Below are 18,169 nucleotides of genomic sequence, written 5' to 3' on the forward strand. Positions count from 1 at the left end.
AAAGACCGGGGTACACAAAACTTGGTGGGCATGTACCCCCACATGGATAGCATGGAACCGTAATTTTTCGTTTTGATCTGTAGCCCCCCCGCTGGACTGGACCCCCCGAAAGAAGGGTAGGGCAGACACAGTTCTCTGTGAATATCTTGAGAACTGTAGGGCCTAGGATGACCATTTTTTTCCGTATGTTTGCCTCCAGGGGTCATGTTAACCCATTTCATGTGCACACATGTGCACAAACAGATACACACACACACACACACACATACATTCACAGTAATCATACGTATGACACATACTCACACAGTAGACATATGTACGCTTGCATGCACAGGCACATACGCAGGCACACACACAAGCACGCACACACACACACACACACACACACACACGGATAACATAAACATGTACATGCACACAATTCAAGAATTTCTCAGAATTATGAACAGGCAAGATGGAGGTGGGGTTGTATAAAATTAATTTTACATGTGAAATCTATGAACTAATCATGTTTTGGTACTTGTTGTCTAGCAGATATCAGTGAGAATTGAGTATGGATAATGCAATTTAGTGAGACAGAATGATATAGGCCTTTCAGCGTGATTTATTTTTGTGGAAAAAATGTGCTGGACTGGGCGGCGGTCATATTTTGTACCGATCTGCGGTACATCTAGCTTATAAAAGTGTTGCGTAGAAACCATCCTTTATTTGATCTTAGATCATTTCTGAAATGATCGTACGTGTGATTCAGAGAACACGAACGTACGCACAAAAAAACGTGCGTATGCCACCCTTCCAGATGTGCCCAAATCACAAATGAACGTCAAATTGTGCGCAGCCGGATGGTTTTAGGTCTCCGCCTTGTAAACACCCCCTCATCAATATCATTAGCATATGTTTTAATGAAATCAATGGCCTAAAAGCTGTAGCCTATGTAAAATTATATATTGAAAACATTGTATAGGCCTAGCCTATGCCATCTGATGTTAACTAGCCTATATGCGTCAGTTCGAATAGCTTAACTAAAACTAAAGCAAAGCTTTCTGGAAAGAGATCGTATGCATCCAAGTCCATTGTCCTCTGCTCGCTTTCATTCCTTTTGCTTGCAGTAATGTGAATAATCAACCTTTAGTAGCCTATGTTTAGGCCTACTTTGTAGAAAAAAAAATTGGGTAGGCCTACCTTATGAAGGAAAGACCTAGGCCTACAGCATAATCCTGTACGTTATGGTACAGTAGGCTACTGTACGTTTCCAATATGACCCAGGGTAATATGCTGATTTAGTCTACAAAACAGAGGACTAAATTAAGCGTGATATGTCATGTAGGCTTAACGTTTCTTTTAGGATATGTTTTTGCTGAAAAAGTACCCTAGTTCGCCGGTCATTATTCATTCATTCTGCATATCTTTGCTATCATTTTCTTTCAATAATGTCCAATGGCTTAAACATTGTCCTTTATTGTTTGCTTTAGGGCTACCTTTATATTTTAGCCTACATTATTCAACTCACGTACTGTCATCTGATATTGGGCACTGCCAGTCAAAAAAAGCAAACAGGTGCGCGCTCTGCACCTCTTTACGCAACTCCGACGCAACACTAGATATGAAGATGCCTTGCTTTCAGAAGATAACTTCCGTCCCTTGGTTGTGTAGGCTATATATGATATAGAATATCTATAGCATACATTGTATAGCTTACATTCAAATATTACCTTTCTGTTACGAAGCTGTGAATAGGCCTATGAGCGCAAATTAGGATGTAGTGGAGGCTAAACGCGAGTAAACACAGTTTATCCACCTCTGACATTTCAGAAATAGAGTTTAGGCCTACCCACCTCTTATTAGAGTTTAACCACCTCTCAAAAGAGTTTATTCACTTTTAACATTCAAAACTGTATTATCCAATACTATCCTATATTCCCAATACTGTACAATAACCTCCACCATTATCAAACATGTTCTGAATGCCTTTTAAAAAAATCCGATACCGCATGGCGCAGTCTACCTCACCGAGATTGCAGAATTCATAGTTCACCCACCTTTTATTTTACCACTACATCCCTGGCACAAATGTACTTTTCCTCTCCTAAACGAGGGCAATTGGACATTTTATGGTCAATATTAGATTGGTGAGAACACTAAATATAGCCTACTAGATCACCTGTAAGAATGTTTCAATCATTCTATCGTAGGTCTTGGTGTTTTTTTTTTAGATATAAGTAGGCCTAAGCTATACGTTTTTTCACTTTCTTAAGTGGGCTATAGTTCTCATTAGCAGTTTTATGCTAAACCATGAAACATTAAGCTGCGTCCAAAAACGTCTTTAGAAATCTTCTGATATTGATCATGCATATGGCAAAGAAAGACATGAGATCGTTGGTCTTCACTGCAAACTCTGCTTATCTAACAAAATCTGACCAAGTGTTATTAATCTTATATCAAGATAGAAAAAACTAGTTGGTATTGTTTTCAGTATAAAGAGACTTACCTAGCGCTTTCTTGTGAAATCATTTGACTTAATTAAAAAAAAAGACTTATTTTAAGACATTTCATCTTGAAAACAAGCAAATTTGTCTGCCAGTGCATTAAGCAAATTTGTCCTAAAAACAAGCAAATTTGTCTGCCAGTGCGTTGAGCAAATTTGTCTTGATAAGACTCCTTAAAATAAGTTAAAGTCTTCTTAAATTAAGTCAAAATGATCTTTTGAGAGGGCGCTAGGTAAGTCTTTTCATACTAAAAATAATAACAAATAGATTTTTTAATCTTAATATAAGATCAATAACACTTGGTTAGAATTCATTTTTTGCAGTGTTGGAATTTTGATCGCACTTAGTTGCAGTACCCCGGCATTACCACAAGGAAATGGTCGTACGTCAAGTTTGAACCTGACGTGGAGATAAGCACTTTTCCACATCAAAGACGGTTTTTATAAATCTGAGCGTTGGCATGGATTTGAGCGTATGCACGGTCTAAGATCAAATCTGTGCGTAAGAACGCTTTATAAATCAGGGAACTGTTGCACCCAAGATGACAAAATATTTATATGTTGGTCTCAAAGGCCCACATCAACCTAGCTAACCACTAATTTGCCAACCGTTCCGTAAAATACAGTAAAATACATCGTCCCGTATTTGAAAGGAAAAAGATGTGTTCCGTATTTAGCTGATATGGAACGCCTTTTGTATAAGTTATTATAAGTTATACTATGAACAAAGAATACACGATGCATTGCATGAGATAAAGAGAAACCTTGCTGCTGTCATTTATCCTTCTCGGTTTGTCTATCATCTCTCTCCCAACAGATAATGCACTTTTCATTTGAGCCACTTGGAGTCACGTAAATTACGCTGATAGTACGTGAGATGACATGTCTAGCTCAGAGTTTTACAGTGCATCTGTGCTACAAGACTACAAAATTATTAATTATTTTTGCATCAAAATGATTCTTGTTTTGCACTGGATAGAAAATGAGTAGGCTAGTAGCCTATTAATTCAATACGGAGGCATCATTGACATTATCGACATAAGAGTGACATGACACTGTCATGAACATATGACACTGTCATGACACATGAACCCTAACCCTAATCCTAACCTCCAACCCTAACCCTAAATTGTTATGACAAAAACCGAATGTCACTTCATAACAGAAGCGTTATGTCATAAATGTTTATGACTTGTTTATGACACATTCATGACAGTGACATGTCACTCTTATGTCGATACTGTCAAGTAAAGTGTAACCGTTTTTTTTTTATTTGTTGTATATTGTGAGAATGTGCGCTCGTTTTATTAAATTATGCTCATTTTACGAGATTGTGCATGAAATGTAGTATATTATCCATTCATTTTAGTAAATAAGCTAAAGTGCGTTCATTTGACACAATTTAGTAAACAGGCCCACAGTTTTGTAAAATGATGCACTATTTAGTAAAACAATACACACACAATCTTGCAATACACACACACACACACACACACACACACACATAGCCTATATCAACCCCCCCCCCCCCCTTATTTTCATATCAGAAAGTTGGCAACCATAATTGCACCCCCCAGTAAAAAAGGTAAATGCAACATTCGCTTTAATCACCACTATCTTCGTTCTGAACGGCACCAAATTTTATGCGTATGATACCCTGACAGCCTCTGGGGGTATGCCAAGTTTCGTGGAATTTCATCACATTTAGTGACTTCCAACCCACCGGCCTGTAGATGTTGGTGTTGAGTGAAGGGTTGCTAGGGAATGTGGAGATATTACACATACACACACACATACACATTCATAAATTGGGACACAGACACAGAAGCAAACACACATAGAGAAGCAAACACACACACACACACACACACACACACTCCTACAGAGGCACACACACACAGTAGCACAAACACAGGTACACCTCCACACACACACAAACCACACAAACACACACATGAACACGCGCATACACGAGTGAACAGACACACAAACACCTAGAAGCACACACACTTACAGAAGCAAACACACACACACACACACTCACTTACATACACATATCATGAGTTGCAAGAGTAGGGGATGGAGTAGGAGATGCAGACAAAATGACAAGAGTGATTTCTTTTTTGTGAAGAGAATGTGCAGAACTGTCTAGTTTAGAGAATGCTAGTGTATTTAGAGTAGGTGCTGCAAGTTGCTGGTTTGAGTCCAGGAAAGTGCAAGGCTGACCCACATGGTCACCACAACACAGGTTACATTGGTGCCATGACCTGGATGGGAGTGATGTTTAGGGGTGTGAGTGCAATGGTAGCCAGCTGGTGCCTAGCTGTGTAGTATGCACTGTAAGTTAGGTAAAACCTCCCTCTCGAGGCATGCTAGTGAGATGCTCAGCTCGCATGGCTCCTAATCCAAGGTGCTGCAAGTTGTGGGTTCGAGTCTGGGCTAGTGCAGAGCTGTGCCACGTGGTCAACACAACATAGGTTACACACAGAACCTTTGCAGTGAAGATTTTTTTGTGAAGTTTTAAGTAGGCTATCCTGGTCTGTATGGTCCATGTACTGTCTATATTTTCAGTCACCGAGAAAAGCGATCAAACCAGCACAATTATTCTCTGCCTTCTCTGAGAATAATAACTCATAACTCAATCAATCATTAAAACTGTCTCAAAACTCTCAATGTTTTTTTCTTCCCTCACCAGCCGTCCAGACACTGCTATGTTGTGGTTCCTTATGCCTCTGAAGGCCATCCGCCACCTAGTGTGTAACCAGTACAAGTGGCTCGCCATCAAGATTGTTCTCGCACTGCTACTGCTGGCCATGTTCGGGCTCTTCCTCTACAGCATGCCGGGCTACATGGTCAAGAAGATGCTGGGGGTCTGAGGAAATTAAAAAATCAGTACCTGCATACCAACTGTAATTTGGTAGCTGCAGCAAAATTTAGAGCATTGGAAAATACAGAATGCAATATTCTCATCAGCTTTCCAGACAGTTAGAGTGACGATGGCTTAAAAGAAAGTTTTTTTTAAGTTTGTTGGAATTGCCTTTTGATAGAGTCAATAATAAGGAATCATTAACTGATTGTTTGGCAAACATGCATGAGCCTACAGTAAATAGCATAAATGGTTCACAATGTCTAAAAACAACACAAGTTTATTAACTAATTCGGAACAAACACTTTGTATTGCCAAGCAATACATCAATTCGATGTAGTGCTGTTGTTGCCATTATTGTTATGCTGACAGCAGTACTTGCTAATGAAATCCTATATGTATTTATATGAGTATGTATGTTGATTTTGGCTATGTGCTTATTGTGTTGTAACTAAGTTGAGACTCTTATTTGCTGTGTTAGGACATTTAGCTTTATAGATTATTGTAGCTGAAATAGGTCTGATGTGTTAAGTCACAGTGTGGAGTTTAGAGATAGTATAGTTATTAAGTGGCTTGGCACCAACTGTTGGTTTTAAGAGCTTGCATTGTATGTTGTCGATGTCTTGAGTCTTCAATAGGTTCCATCTTTGAGAGCAACATATTTGATGTGAGTTAAGATATGTAAAGTTGTGAGTCATTTGTAAAACAGTGCAGTGTTATTTGTTGCCTAGTTCCATTCTTATCCAAAGAGACTTTTGACAAGGAAAAGGGGTCCAAGGAGTCATCCTTGCGGAACTAATCTCTTGTGAAGGCGTTTTATTGAACATAATGGCAATTGTGAAGTGCAACCCCAGAAATAATAGATTATTTTATTAGTACCATTGTCATTGTTAGTCATAAATATTTTTATTTTAATCAAAAAATAGAATTAAACCTGGATTTGTATGTCTTCCTGTAGTGTGCAGTAATTGGTGTGATAAATGAGTAATGAAGAATAAAGGAAACATATGCAAAGTAATTCCTGTCTTTTTTGTTGTAAATCACTTGTTTTGAGCCACACTACCATATCCTTGGTTTTCCTTTAACACTGAAATGTCCTGGATGTAGTTTTTGTCAAAATGCTTTTAATCAAATGTCAATGTAATTCTGATATTATTGCAAAAAGACTATTTTCCTCAGTGTTTATGTGCAGTCTAAGGATCTTGTTTCTACGTTTCAGGTGTCTTAAACATTTGTTTACCATTTTAAGAGGTAGAAAAATGTGAACAAATTCAACAAACACTCCTGATGTAGACTCAAGAAACACACTTGAATATTTGGAAACATCGTCTTTTTATCGCACCATTAGAATTATATAGACCTTGAAGCATTTTATCTTTTAACAACAAAAACTACATAATGCATCTCTTGACTTAAAATGTTCAATGCTAATCCTGAACATCCTATTTCAAACCCCAACTCTTTGTTTTGTCTTCATCAGCCGCCCAGACATCGCCATGTTGTGGTTCCTTATGCCACTGAAGGCCATCCGCCACCTAGTGTGTAACCAGTACAAGTGGCTCGTCATCAAGATTGTGTTCGCACTGCTGATTCTGGCCTTGTTCGGGCTCTTCCTCTACAACATGCCTGGTTACATGGTCAAGAAGCTGCTTGGAGCTTGAGGAGGAGATGGAAAAATCAGTACCTGAATTTTTTTTTTACTCTAATGCAGTGTTGGTGATAATGCTAGCAAATACAGAAATACTTATGTTGAAGTATCTCCACAAAGGGACTTCATAACATATGTATATGCATTGTATAACTTATGAAACCAGTCAAAAGTAAGTGATTTTAGAGTAATTTAAAAAAAAAAATTAAATCCAAATATTATTTTTCAGTGTAATAGACAAGTAAGGGTTACACTTTACTTTACAGTGTCGACATAAGAGTGACATGACACTGTCATGAACGTGTCATAAACAAGTCATAAACGTTTTTGATATAACGCTTCTGTTATTAAGTGACATTCGGTTTTAGGGTTAGGGTTAGGGTTAGATTTAGGGTTAGGGTTAGGTTTAGAGTTAGGGTTGGGGTTATAGGATTAGGGTTAGAGTTTAGGATTAGGAAATTAGAATTAAAAATTTATTTTAGTGTGTAGTTGGTTTTACTATTTGTGCACTGGCCAGTTGTTCTCGCCCCACTATTCCCATCTAAAAGTCAAATAAAATAAAATAAAATAAAATGGAGTAGAAGTTAAAAAGAAGAGATAAAAGAGAGGAGCTGTAAAAAAAGACACAGGGTGGTTTAAAACTTTAATTTAATTTTTCATTAAGACCTTGTGGGTGTAGTGTTTGAAGTTTTAAAATCCACAATCTCTCTGTTCTTTTTCTCTGTAAAATTGTCCAGCCTGGGTTCCCTTCAAGGCCACAGACCCTCAAATGTGTGATGGTGTGTGTCTGGAAGTGTGTGACGAGATAAGTGTTGAGTGTATTTTTGTGTATGTTGTGTAGATGTTGTTTGAGGCGTATGCGTAGTGTATGTCCAGTTTCCCCGATGTATAACATGTGACAGTGAGTGCAGGTGATAACATAAACTAAATTGGGAGTGTCTAAATTTAATGGGTTAGTGGGTGCAGAACAGTGACTATGGATATTAGTGATAAATAAGTGAGGGGTGAAATGTAGGTTTTCTTTAGGGGGTGGGGGTTGTAAGTGCCGGGTGAAGGTGGTGCGTATGAGGAGGTCTTTGAGGTTTTTATTGCGTCTATATGCGGAGATGAGTGTGTGGTGTTGGAAGGTGGGGTGTGTTGTTTGGAATTCAGTATAGTGTTGTTTCAGTGTGTGGTGAAGGTGTTGTATGCCGTGTGAGTAGGTGCCAATAAGGGGCAGGAGATGGGGTGGGTCAGGGTTGGGGTTAGGAAGAGGGTTGGGGTTAGGGTTAGGAAGAGAGTTGGGGTTAGGGTTAGGATTAGGGTTAGGGTTAGGGTTAGGGTTAGGTTTCATGTGTCATGACAGTTTCATGTGTCATGTCACTCTTATGTCGATACTGTCAAGTAAAGTGTTACCCAAGTAAGTTACCTCTGAGTTGTGAACTAACTCGAAGAACATTGGCTTAATAGAAAACATGTCTATTGTATAAGTTCTTAAACCCAACTAGCCCAAAATCCAATAGGGGTTCAAGAAAATAGCGTTTAGTCTAGGACAAGGCTTAATGTATGGGAAACTGGACTAATGTGTTTTGTATGGTGTATCAACTTCACTCAACCTCTGTGCACTGAAGGGTACAGTAGTTTGTTTTAAACTTTTGACAGGGACTTTGGTGAAAAAAAACATAGTTTAGTATATCTGAGTAGTTCGTCAGTATTCAAAAGATGCTAAGATGAAGTGAAGTGTGAGATTTTCTTTGTAATCTTTCTTTAGTTTGACCTTATGCACAAATTGGTCCTGATGAGAGTGACACCAGTTCTTATAGGATCTTTTTAGGTATTCATCATGTTTTTTGTGCAAAAACGATACCCCCTGAAGTCAACAGCATTAATTATTATCTTTATGAAGCGTCATGGTACTTGTAGAACAAAGTCATTGATATACTCAAATGACATTTACTTATCTGCATACTGGAAATACTTACACTACTGATACTTTACTATAACTTTTTACAAGTTATATACAATGAGTATGGGTATATTATGAAGTCCCTATTGAAAGACATCAAATAGTATTTCTCCTGGAGATATTTCTAACGTGCACAGCATACCCTGGTTTTGTGTGTTCTCTGTATGCTCCATTCTAAATGTCAACTTTAAGCAGGTAGACAAGCTAGCAGTAGATAATTTTAACTGCTCTAAATGTGATCTATACTGATTAGCTTCTCATCATTTACATTTTAATTTGTTTACATTTGGCCTCCAGCTGTTTTATATCCAAATGCGTTTATTCAAGACATTAATAAATGCATGAATTAACAAAGATCAACCAGTTGAGATAAACAAGTGAAGGAACTTACCCATCTCTTATTTTGCTCTGAGTAAGCAGCAAGGGCTTTTGCACTTTGGAACATTCGATAAAGTATTTTGCGCATGAACAATTAAAAACCAAGACATTTTGACATTTTCACAACAGTTTATTTACTCAATAAAACTCAAACAGATGCAAGTTATGCAAACACTGATGTGGCCATCTGTTATTTCTCAAGTCACTGTGAGAATGGTAATGAGTTTCCCGATACTATTGGTTGCAGATCTGAATGAGAATGAGTTACCCTATTCTATTGGCTACTGATTGAAATGAGGGAGAGCGCCTCCCAATGCTACCAGTCAAGAATCAGAATGAGAGTGAGCTTTATACAGTCAGTGCTGCAGCACTGCATGTGTCAGTGGTGCTGTGCTTAACTGCAGTGATCCAATTTTGTTGTTTCTTTTTGTTGAAACAAGAGATGATCGCCATGGCTACGACCGATGAAAATGTGGCTGCACAAGCAAATTAGGCAGGTTAAAAGAATTAAATGCTGTGGCTATGTTTTTATTCAAAACGCCTTCCACAGAAAGCCTTAGCTTTAGCACCATTTAGCTCTGTTTGGATCTCACTCTGTATATATGGTGCCCAAACAATACCCTGTGCATGTAGAGCAGATCTGATGCTAGGTCTTGCAGAGGTGTGCCAGTTAGGATAGAAGCAAACCTCTTAAATACCTACTGGACTTGTCTTTTCTAACGTGCCGGCACGTGGGACAGAATGTTTGTAAGAAGTTTTTGAATCGTAAACAAGGGACTTGAGGTGATGGCAGGGAAATGGCCGGGATACAGACCCCATGAGATCCATAACAAACTTTGATGCAGTAGAAGACACCCACAAAATATTCTCCTTACAATGTCACCACCTGCTGGAGAATACTGGGTGGATGTCAGTCAGTGGCACTGAAGAGATTTGTCAGAAGAGTCTTTGAGATTTGGTTATACAGCTCTATCATTGTATGTAGTATGTTGTATGTTTTAACCAGCAACAGGTGTTTCTGATAAACGGATTGTTGTGTATTTTGACAATATACCAGTAGCCCACCTTTACATCCAAGCTCTCGGCTTCAAAAAAGAAACTGACAATGTGCTGGACACACCTTTCTCCCAATATGGTCAGTGCTGCACTATTATACATCCTGACTATGTTATTAAACGCCCCATGGGACTAGAAAAAAGCATCGCTTGTGTGCAATTTAATAAATATAAAAACAAGTAAAACAGAAACTGAGCAAAATTAGCAGCAAAACATGATAACATGGAATCGTACCAATTTAATCTACACATTTATCTTACCAAAAGAAAAAATAAATTCACAGTAACAATGAAAACTTTTGCACCACCATGCTGAATAAACACCGTAACGATTTCAGGTTTGCACATCAACTCCTGAACTCCACACCAGTTGCAAAGGCAGTGGAAATAAATAAGACCCTTTGATTGAAAACAAAATTATTTTTACAAATGCGTCACTCATTCACTGTCAATGAATCACATTCACATGCTCAGCCATTGTAGATACAGATGTGTTTGCAAAAAGATAGTCAGTAAGAGATCCTATCGAAACTTTCCTTTCATTTCCGATTGTTATTGTCTGTTGCGATTGTTATTCTTCAATTTGTTTTGCTTACATCACTTTTCAATATCAAACTTTTTTTTTTAATCAATTAAATTTTATGAAAAATCTACCTAACGGGAAACGGAAAGCCAACATCCCAGGAGATTCTTCTTGCCTGCGTGGGTGTGGGAGTCAGTGAGAGTTTTTTGTTCTGGACTGAGGTACACAAGAGCATGGAATGAGGATGAGTTCATGCTGGAAGAGCCGTTTTTGTTCGGTCTGTGTGGAGTCCCGTGTGGAGCCAATAGACAAAAAAAAAAGCAACAGAAAAAAGGAGGCCTTCCGGATCGCAGCCAATCTTTCGATCACTCCCTCTCTGACTATTTACAAAAGGGTTGCCCTTTGTGCTACTCACCCACCCCGACCCCCACCCGACCCCACAACATGGCCTGGATTTTTTTCTGTTTGTTTGTACGACATTGCGGTGGATCATGCTGAGGTGTTTCTAAGATATGTTAAACTGCTTTTTGCTACGGTCTGCATGCCTGTCGGGGTCTGATGTTAGTCCATGTGGTGAGGTGGGGTGGCAGACAGACAAAACAGACAGACAGACAGACAGACAGACAGACAAGCAGACAGACAGACAGTATGACTGATACAAGGGGAACACAGAAGATCATAGGTGCGTGCAGAGGAGAGGAGGGAGGGGAGGATTTCAAAGTGGAGTAAAAGAGGGGGACCGACAGGATGAGAGGTGATGGAGGGACAGGATCAGTATTCATCCTGGTCCAGGTGGGCATGTTCGTCAAGTTCATCATCTTCTGGAGGCGCGAAGCCATCCTAGAGAACACAAATGCACAAAACACAGCTGAGCTTACACCCTTAAGCATAGAGAGCATAAACTCCAAAATATCAATTAAGGTTGAGATACAGTGATTTGTTAATACTGAAATCTCCTCCAGTGTAGTCCTTTGGGATTATAAGAATATACAGTGAGACAACCAATCAGTAATAGTCAAACATGCTGCTACAAACATTTAAAGGAGAAATCCGGCAATTTTTCACATATTGTAGATATCTGTTTCTGGAGGTCATGAGTATTGTCGGTACGAAAACCCCCCGAAAACAATCGGTTTTACCAAGCTCTAGTTGCTGCAGCCAACAGTTAGAGCTTACAGGCAGCCTGTTCATGCCCCCAGAGTGTAGCACTGTAGCAGCCTGGCTACTTTAGCTGTTGGCTGCAACAACTTGAGCTAGGTAAAACTGATTGTTTTGGGGTTTTTTCATATCGACAGTACTTGGTGACCTCAAGGGATGGATATCTATGTGAAAAATCGCTGGATTTCTCCTTTAATTTTATGTTTTTTTTTATGTTCTAACTTCTGAAACTGCTTTCACTTTAAAGCCTTAAAGACATCAGAGCTGTCTGGGAAGCAGTCAATGAGCTGTTAGACAGGTTGCGTACCTCTGTAGCATAGAGTATGTCTATTATTCGGGAGAGGATGGGGCTGGATTCACCCTCATTTTCTTGGCAGATTAGCTCAATGTCCCTCAGTTTACTGAAGTAGAAATCTCTTTCCTTTTCAAGTCCGTCCACAGTCAGTTTCAGTTCCATTAACTTCACAGAACAAGAGAGGAAGAAAAATGAGAGGACAGTCAGCTGATTCATTTTAGTCAGGAACACACATTCAGTATATTTACTTTGACTGCATGGCTGCGATAGGTATATGGTAATATCAGCCAACATTCTTGCTAACCTTGTCGACATAGAAATTTAATTATTTGACACTGGTGACCAAACATTTGCCAACAAATTAGATTTTATTTGGTAGAAATGTGATGTCAGACAGTAATACCAACAGCCTCTCAACAGGCTAACAGGCTTACAGCTATAATATAACATTGAAAAGCATCAAAGAGCCCACAGCTATCATATCACCACTCTAACGGGGCTTCCTTGACTAAGTGAAGTCTACCTTTTCTTAGGACCCTACCTGCTGATTGAGCTCCATGATCTCGGCATCGCTGCCTCCGTTCCGTGAGAGGGCCGGGTTCTTTCTGATGGTGGTGTTCATGACTCTCTGTGGCGTGGGCATGTTCTTGGGGACTGTTGGTGACGTTCTCTGTGGTCCTGAAAAAAACCCAAATGAACAAGGCTTAGTTAGCTAACTGCCAAAGCAACATTCAAACCCTCTGAATGTAACTGGGCTCATGCAATCAAAGCAGGATATGAAGGGTTTTTTTTCCCAAGCTGCTCACAAGTGTAGCATGTTAGCTGTGATGCGCAGCTGTGCCTCTTCCCTACAAAATTAATGGAATGCTTTTCAGTTGTGCAATGTTACAACACAGAGAGACAGGGGTAGTCTAGACTTTCCACAATTTAAAGACCCATGGTCCTCTCTGGCCCAATTCTCTGTGGATTCCACCACTCCCCTAAAAAAGCTAAGTATTCCAGATTAGAGATTTTCAATCTAAGGAAACATTTCACTGATAACAGAAAGCATCAAAAGAATCCCAAAATATTCCACATAATTCCCAGTTAAAAAAAATGAGAGTGAGAGTGATAGTGTGGGGCACTCAACACTATCTAGAGGCATATTTGCAAATTTGCACTACCATGTTCAGCACACTGCCTTAAAAGGGCTTCATCCGGGTCTGCAGGAGAACACCCTGACCTTTCCACGTGTCCCAATACCTCCCTGTGAGTAGCCCCTCTCCGCACCACCTGTCCAGCAGGACACATCACAGCCGCTTCTACAGTATCAACATGTTGCTGTTTCCTGTGCATGAGTCACAAAGAAGCTGCGTGTCGAAAGGCTATTTCTGCCGCTCTCCTAAGAGACTTCACGGCTATTTCAAGTTGACAGTCAGCAGTCTCATAATGACTGTAGAGAAACTATTTCACCCATAGAATTAGAAACATGTAACTTCCAATTCTATGGCTGCACCACTAGCTCTTGCCCAAGAGTACAGTCAACCATGTGTCTTAAGGGTCTGGCCAGTGAGGGCCAATCTGTGTGCCTGGAATTGGAACCAGAAACAATTCCTTCATCCTATGACTTAGATAGGTACCCAAAGGATTTCGAGTTTGGGAAAGCCTTTCCAAGAGAGCACACTGCCACGCTATAGTGCAAAGAAGCAAAGCAGGGTAACAGAAGCTAGCGTTGAAGAGTCAAGATTAAATGCTTAGTGTGGGGATAAAGATATTACTATAAAACTGGTAAATGATAATAAGCATCTTTAGGTCATTTATTTCTAGTGATATGCCCACCACTAAAGATTCAGTTTAGTGTAAAATTGTTTGTCACTTTACATAGTTAAGAGGTAGATATACTTAACTAATCAAAGCAAGCTTATGAATGGAGGTGTCATTCTGGAGGTCGTGCACTGACGTGAGGCCAGGGCGTTTAGCGGTCAGCGGTAACAAGGCAGCGAGAGAAACAGGAGCAGTGGGTTACCTGGGGGGCCACAACTTTTCTTGGGTTTGTGGGAAAAGTGTTCACCTGGATTAGGCGGAGGGGCCACATCTTGGCCCTGCCTTGCCTGCAGTGGGTCGTACTCCTTGCCGTCGTAGTTGGCTTCGAAGAATTTTTTAAACCACTGGACGAACTCAAAGTTGTCTTGGAATTTACCCTTCACAAGCCTCTCCACGGGAATAATCTACAAAAGCCATGGGCAAAAAAGTACATTGAGACCTCAGTTAAGCATGGTGCCGCCTGGAACAATCAGAATATTGTTACGGTAGCTCAGTCAATTTTTACTAAAAAACTAAAAAACAAAGAGCCTTGTGAGCACAGTGACTGAGCAGAAATGTTTTCAAATTAGCTGGCTACAGAATGTGTCTAAATATCTAGTCTTGCTTTGCTTAAAAAAAGCTCTCCTGGGTAAAGATGATCTGTGGCACTAAAACTCAAGCTTGTCAGAAGACAAAAGAGCTATTCCTTTGACACTTGTGACTACAGTTGGCAGCTAAAGATGAATAAAAATAAAGCATAAGGAGGATGGAGGAAAAACAAGTGCAATATTCACTTTGAAAACAGCCAAATGAATAGCAAAAGCCTGATCATTTTCCCCCACATTATTTGCACCTCAGGAATTGTGAAAGTAAGGAACAGTGGGAATGAAATATAAAAATGTGCTGACTTTGTCGACGTTCATCCTTTTGAAGGCAGCCTGGAGCACTTTAAAGTTGTGGATGTACTCATGCTCCAGCTTCGCTTGGAACTTCACCTTCTTCAGCAGGATGCAACCAGGGAAGAGCATGTCCATGAACTGGCAGTAGGCTGCCCCTACAAGAGTGAGGGGGGGGAGGCAGAGAAGAGAGAAGTGAGTAGGAAAGGGAGGTCAAGGGTGAAAGATGAAAGGTTGAGGTAGTTAGCACATAGGCTAATCTACACCCAGCAAAAATAAAAAGCTGTTTACACGTCTAGTGGTCTATCCTTACTGCATTTGTCAGACAATAAAGGTAAAACAAATCACAACAATTAGGATCCCAAAGAACCATTCACCTGATTAGTTTATTAAATCCTGATATAGGACAATACAGATGATTTATCAAATTAAACCTCATGATTAAAAGCAAGTCTGTGCTGATTACCCTACACAGTGCCCTTATCTTCATAAATAAGACCAATCTACAGGCATTATCAATGGACCAGACAATAAAGACAAACCCGTTAGACATACTGTGGGTGACAAAATCATAATCTACAGGTCAGTAAACCTGCTGAATACAGAGCAGAGTCAAGAGATATTGAGTCAGGTTCAGTAACATGGACCTAATCTAGAGATCAGTAGAGCTAACAGCTGAGAAACAGTGGAGACATTCTTGCTGTGACTCCAGAGAAAGTGAGGGGCCTCACCTGAACAGAGCTGCTCTATCTTGGTGTAGATGAGCTGCAGAGAGTCATTGACCCAGGCCAGCATGTCATGTCGGCTCAGGTTCTCGTTGGTCACAGAGGTGGAATACACGTTCACAGCCATGATTGACCTTACAGTGACCAGAGACACACAAACCAGTCACCAGCAGGGTCAGCAGAGTCACTCCTGAATGTGTTCACTCTCCTCTCTTGCTTTCCACAGACTGTACATCCACATACACTATGGTTTATCATCATATTAAACAGGAACATTTCAAACTCATACAAAAGCAAAATTAGGACATTAAAGAGTATTCGTCTGTAAAAACTGTAATACAGGACAAGGGCGTGCTCATAAGTGATAATGTATGTGCTGATCAGTGGGACACAAAAAAGGGGAAAAGCAATCACTTCTTCAACTTCCAATCCACTGCTGTTAATCCTTTCAGATTAGAGGGAGTTCTGCTGTGCATGTGTCAGATACTTCGCTTGCCACATCTGGTCTTCCTCACCACAATCAAAGGTGGCATGATGGTAAACATGGATGAAATAGTAGAGTATCTATACAGCAACTCACATTTCCATTGATGTTTTTTTTTTTAATTTTTCTTTTTTATGCTAAATTATAAGCAAACATTGTGGAATGCTTTGATTTTATCTGGCAACACTCGTCCAGCATATTACTCAATATATAATAACTAGTTATCACTTTTAAATTATTCTATTTTTAAATTAACACAATAGTAAAAACTATCGACTTCGTCTTGCGAAACTATGCTATCTCATGCTGGTCCTCGCCTGCACGAGAATACGTCAAGAGCAGCGGCCTGTTACACCCTCCTCCCGCGGTGCGCAGTGCTTTGGACTACACACGCCGGATTCATCCTCAGCGGCGGCACAGATATCCATTGTAATCTCCCCGTGTATAATATTGCAATGTGGCGATGTTTGTGCGTCCAAAGCCTATGCAAACATCATACAGTACCAACAGAAGCTCAAACAACCATGCCAATTAAGTTATGGTATCAGTTCCAATGACTGCCCGTTTTGCAATGACAGTCATGTTATTCTTGTGCGCAGATCCGAGGTAATGTGCTGTGTAGGCCTCCGTGAGCTAACATCCCAATATTCTGGCTTGGGTTGGACACATTCCTTCACCTCACTACGCAAAATAAAATAAAATTGTGTGGCTTCCCCACGTTTGCAAGAAAATACATGCACCGTTATTATAACAGAAACAACCGATTCGACCCCCTCTGCAGGCCCCACCGAATATTTACCCACAACATTGTTACTGTACGCGAACATTTTCAATGGATGCAAGACACGCCGCTGACACAATAAATCACATCTCTTAATGCCTCAAGTCTAAGTTAAAATCAGTTATCTGGGAGTAAAACCGCATAAGACTATAATTTAACATGTGTATCTCACTTACAGTGTTAAGAGTGCGTCCGTCTGTGCCGTTATATCGCTGGCGGTATACCTTCTGTCAGCCCCCAGCTCGCAGATCCTCGGCTGATGGGAGACGGCCACCCCGTGCGCCTGCAATAAAGCCGTGGCGACGGCTTAGCGCATGCGCGCTGCAGCCATAGAGGCGCAGCTTTTACGCAGGACTGGCTGACCGAGATACGGCGGGGCGTATCGACAGTCTGGCCCCTGCTCCAACAATTTAAAGCACCGTAATTTGTCTACAATCCCTGTCATGTCCACTGCCATTCATCATATAAGAACGGCGGCATTGGCTCATGCGAAACCCAGAAACCTGTTTTCTTTTCTTTTTTAAAACACGTTTTATTCCAATTTATAAATGTCCAATTTAAAGAGTAATTCAAAGACTGCACTTAACCAGTAGACTTGATGATGCTTTATTTGCACTTACTTGTGTGGTGAACATGTTTAAAACCATAAAACCATTAAGTGCATAACAGAGCACTGGTTTACAATACAATAAGAAAACAGTGCATTAGATTATTGAAAATAAAATAACACATACATGAAAATATTGAGCACCAATAGAAATTTGTACACCACCCTCATCTGTCCTGTCATTCATGAGGAAAAAATAAAGACTTGGTCCAAACATTCACTTCAGTGCAGATCTTTTCACATGTGAGAGTCGGTTTTTGTATCCTCATGGACAGAGAAGAACAGTGAGAGGACAGGAGAAGTGGAGGAAAGGATGGGATAAGAAGAAGAAAGGAAAAGAAGAGGAGAGAACAAAATAAAAGAAAGAAGTGATTAGAGAGTGGAGCCCGGCAGAGTTGACACCAAGAGCTAGGGGTCCAGTCACTTCAAACTAGAAATAAAACTAAAAATAAAACATGTACCTGCTTCCAAGCAGGATCAAGGCCAGTTGCAATTAAAACTGTAGACATACAATTGTAAAGTTTGAGAAAAACAGATTAAA

At 40.1% G+C, this 18,169-nt stretch overlaps 1 protein-coding gene across 2 annotated transcripts; it reads right to left on the reverse strand.

Annotated features, from left to right (window-relative positions):
* Nucleotides 1-11,671: 11,671 nt before the first annotated feature.
* Nucleotides 11,672-15,883, reverse strand: mapre3a (microtubule-associated protein, RP/EB family, member 3a). Of its 2 annotated transcripts, none has more exons than XM_076299932.1 (6): nucleotides 15,763-15,883; nucleotides 15,044-15,189; nucleotides 14,404-14,560; nucleotides 12,895-13,031; nucleotides 12,366-12,518; nucleotides 11,672-11,740 (listed from the first exon to the last, which is right to left on the reverse strand). In XM_076299932.1, the coding sequence occupies exons 1-6, from the start codon at nucleotides 15,881-15,883 to the stop codon at nucleotides 11,672-11,674; spliced, it is 783 nt and encodes a 260-aa protein (XP_076156047.1). The 2 variants fall into 2 exon arrangements, with proteins under 2 accessions (XP_076156047.1, XP_076156046.1); XM_076299931.1 differs by having other exon boundaries at nucleotides 14,359-14,560.
* Nucleotides 15,884-18,169: the final 2,286 nt, after the last annotated feature.

Source organism: Alosa pseudoharengus, unplaced genomic scaffold (genome assembly GCF_046254945.1).
Source record: "Alosa pseudoharengus isolate Yale_2024_CS ecotype anadromous, Long Island Sound unplaced genomic scaffold, YU_APseudo_1.1 YU_APseudo_1.1_scf_22, whole genome shotgun sequence".
Classification (NCBI taxonomy): Eukaryota; Metazoa; Chordata; class Actinopteri; order Clupeiformes; family Clupeidae; genus Alosa; species Alosa pseudoharengus.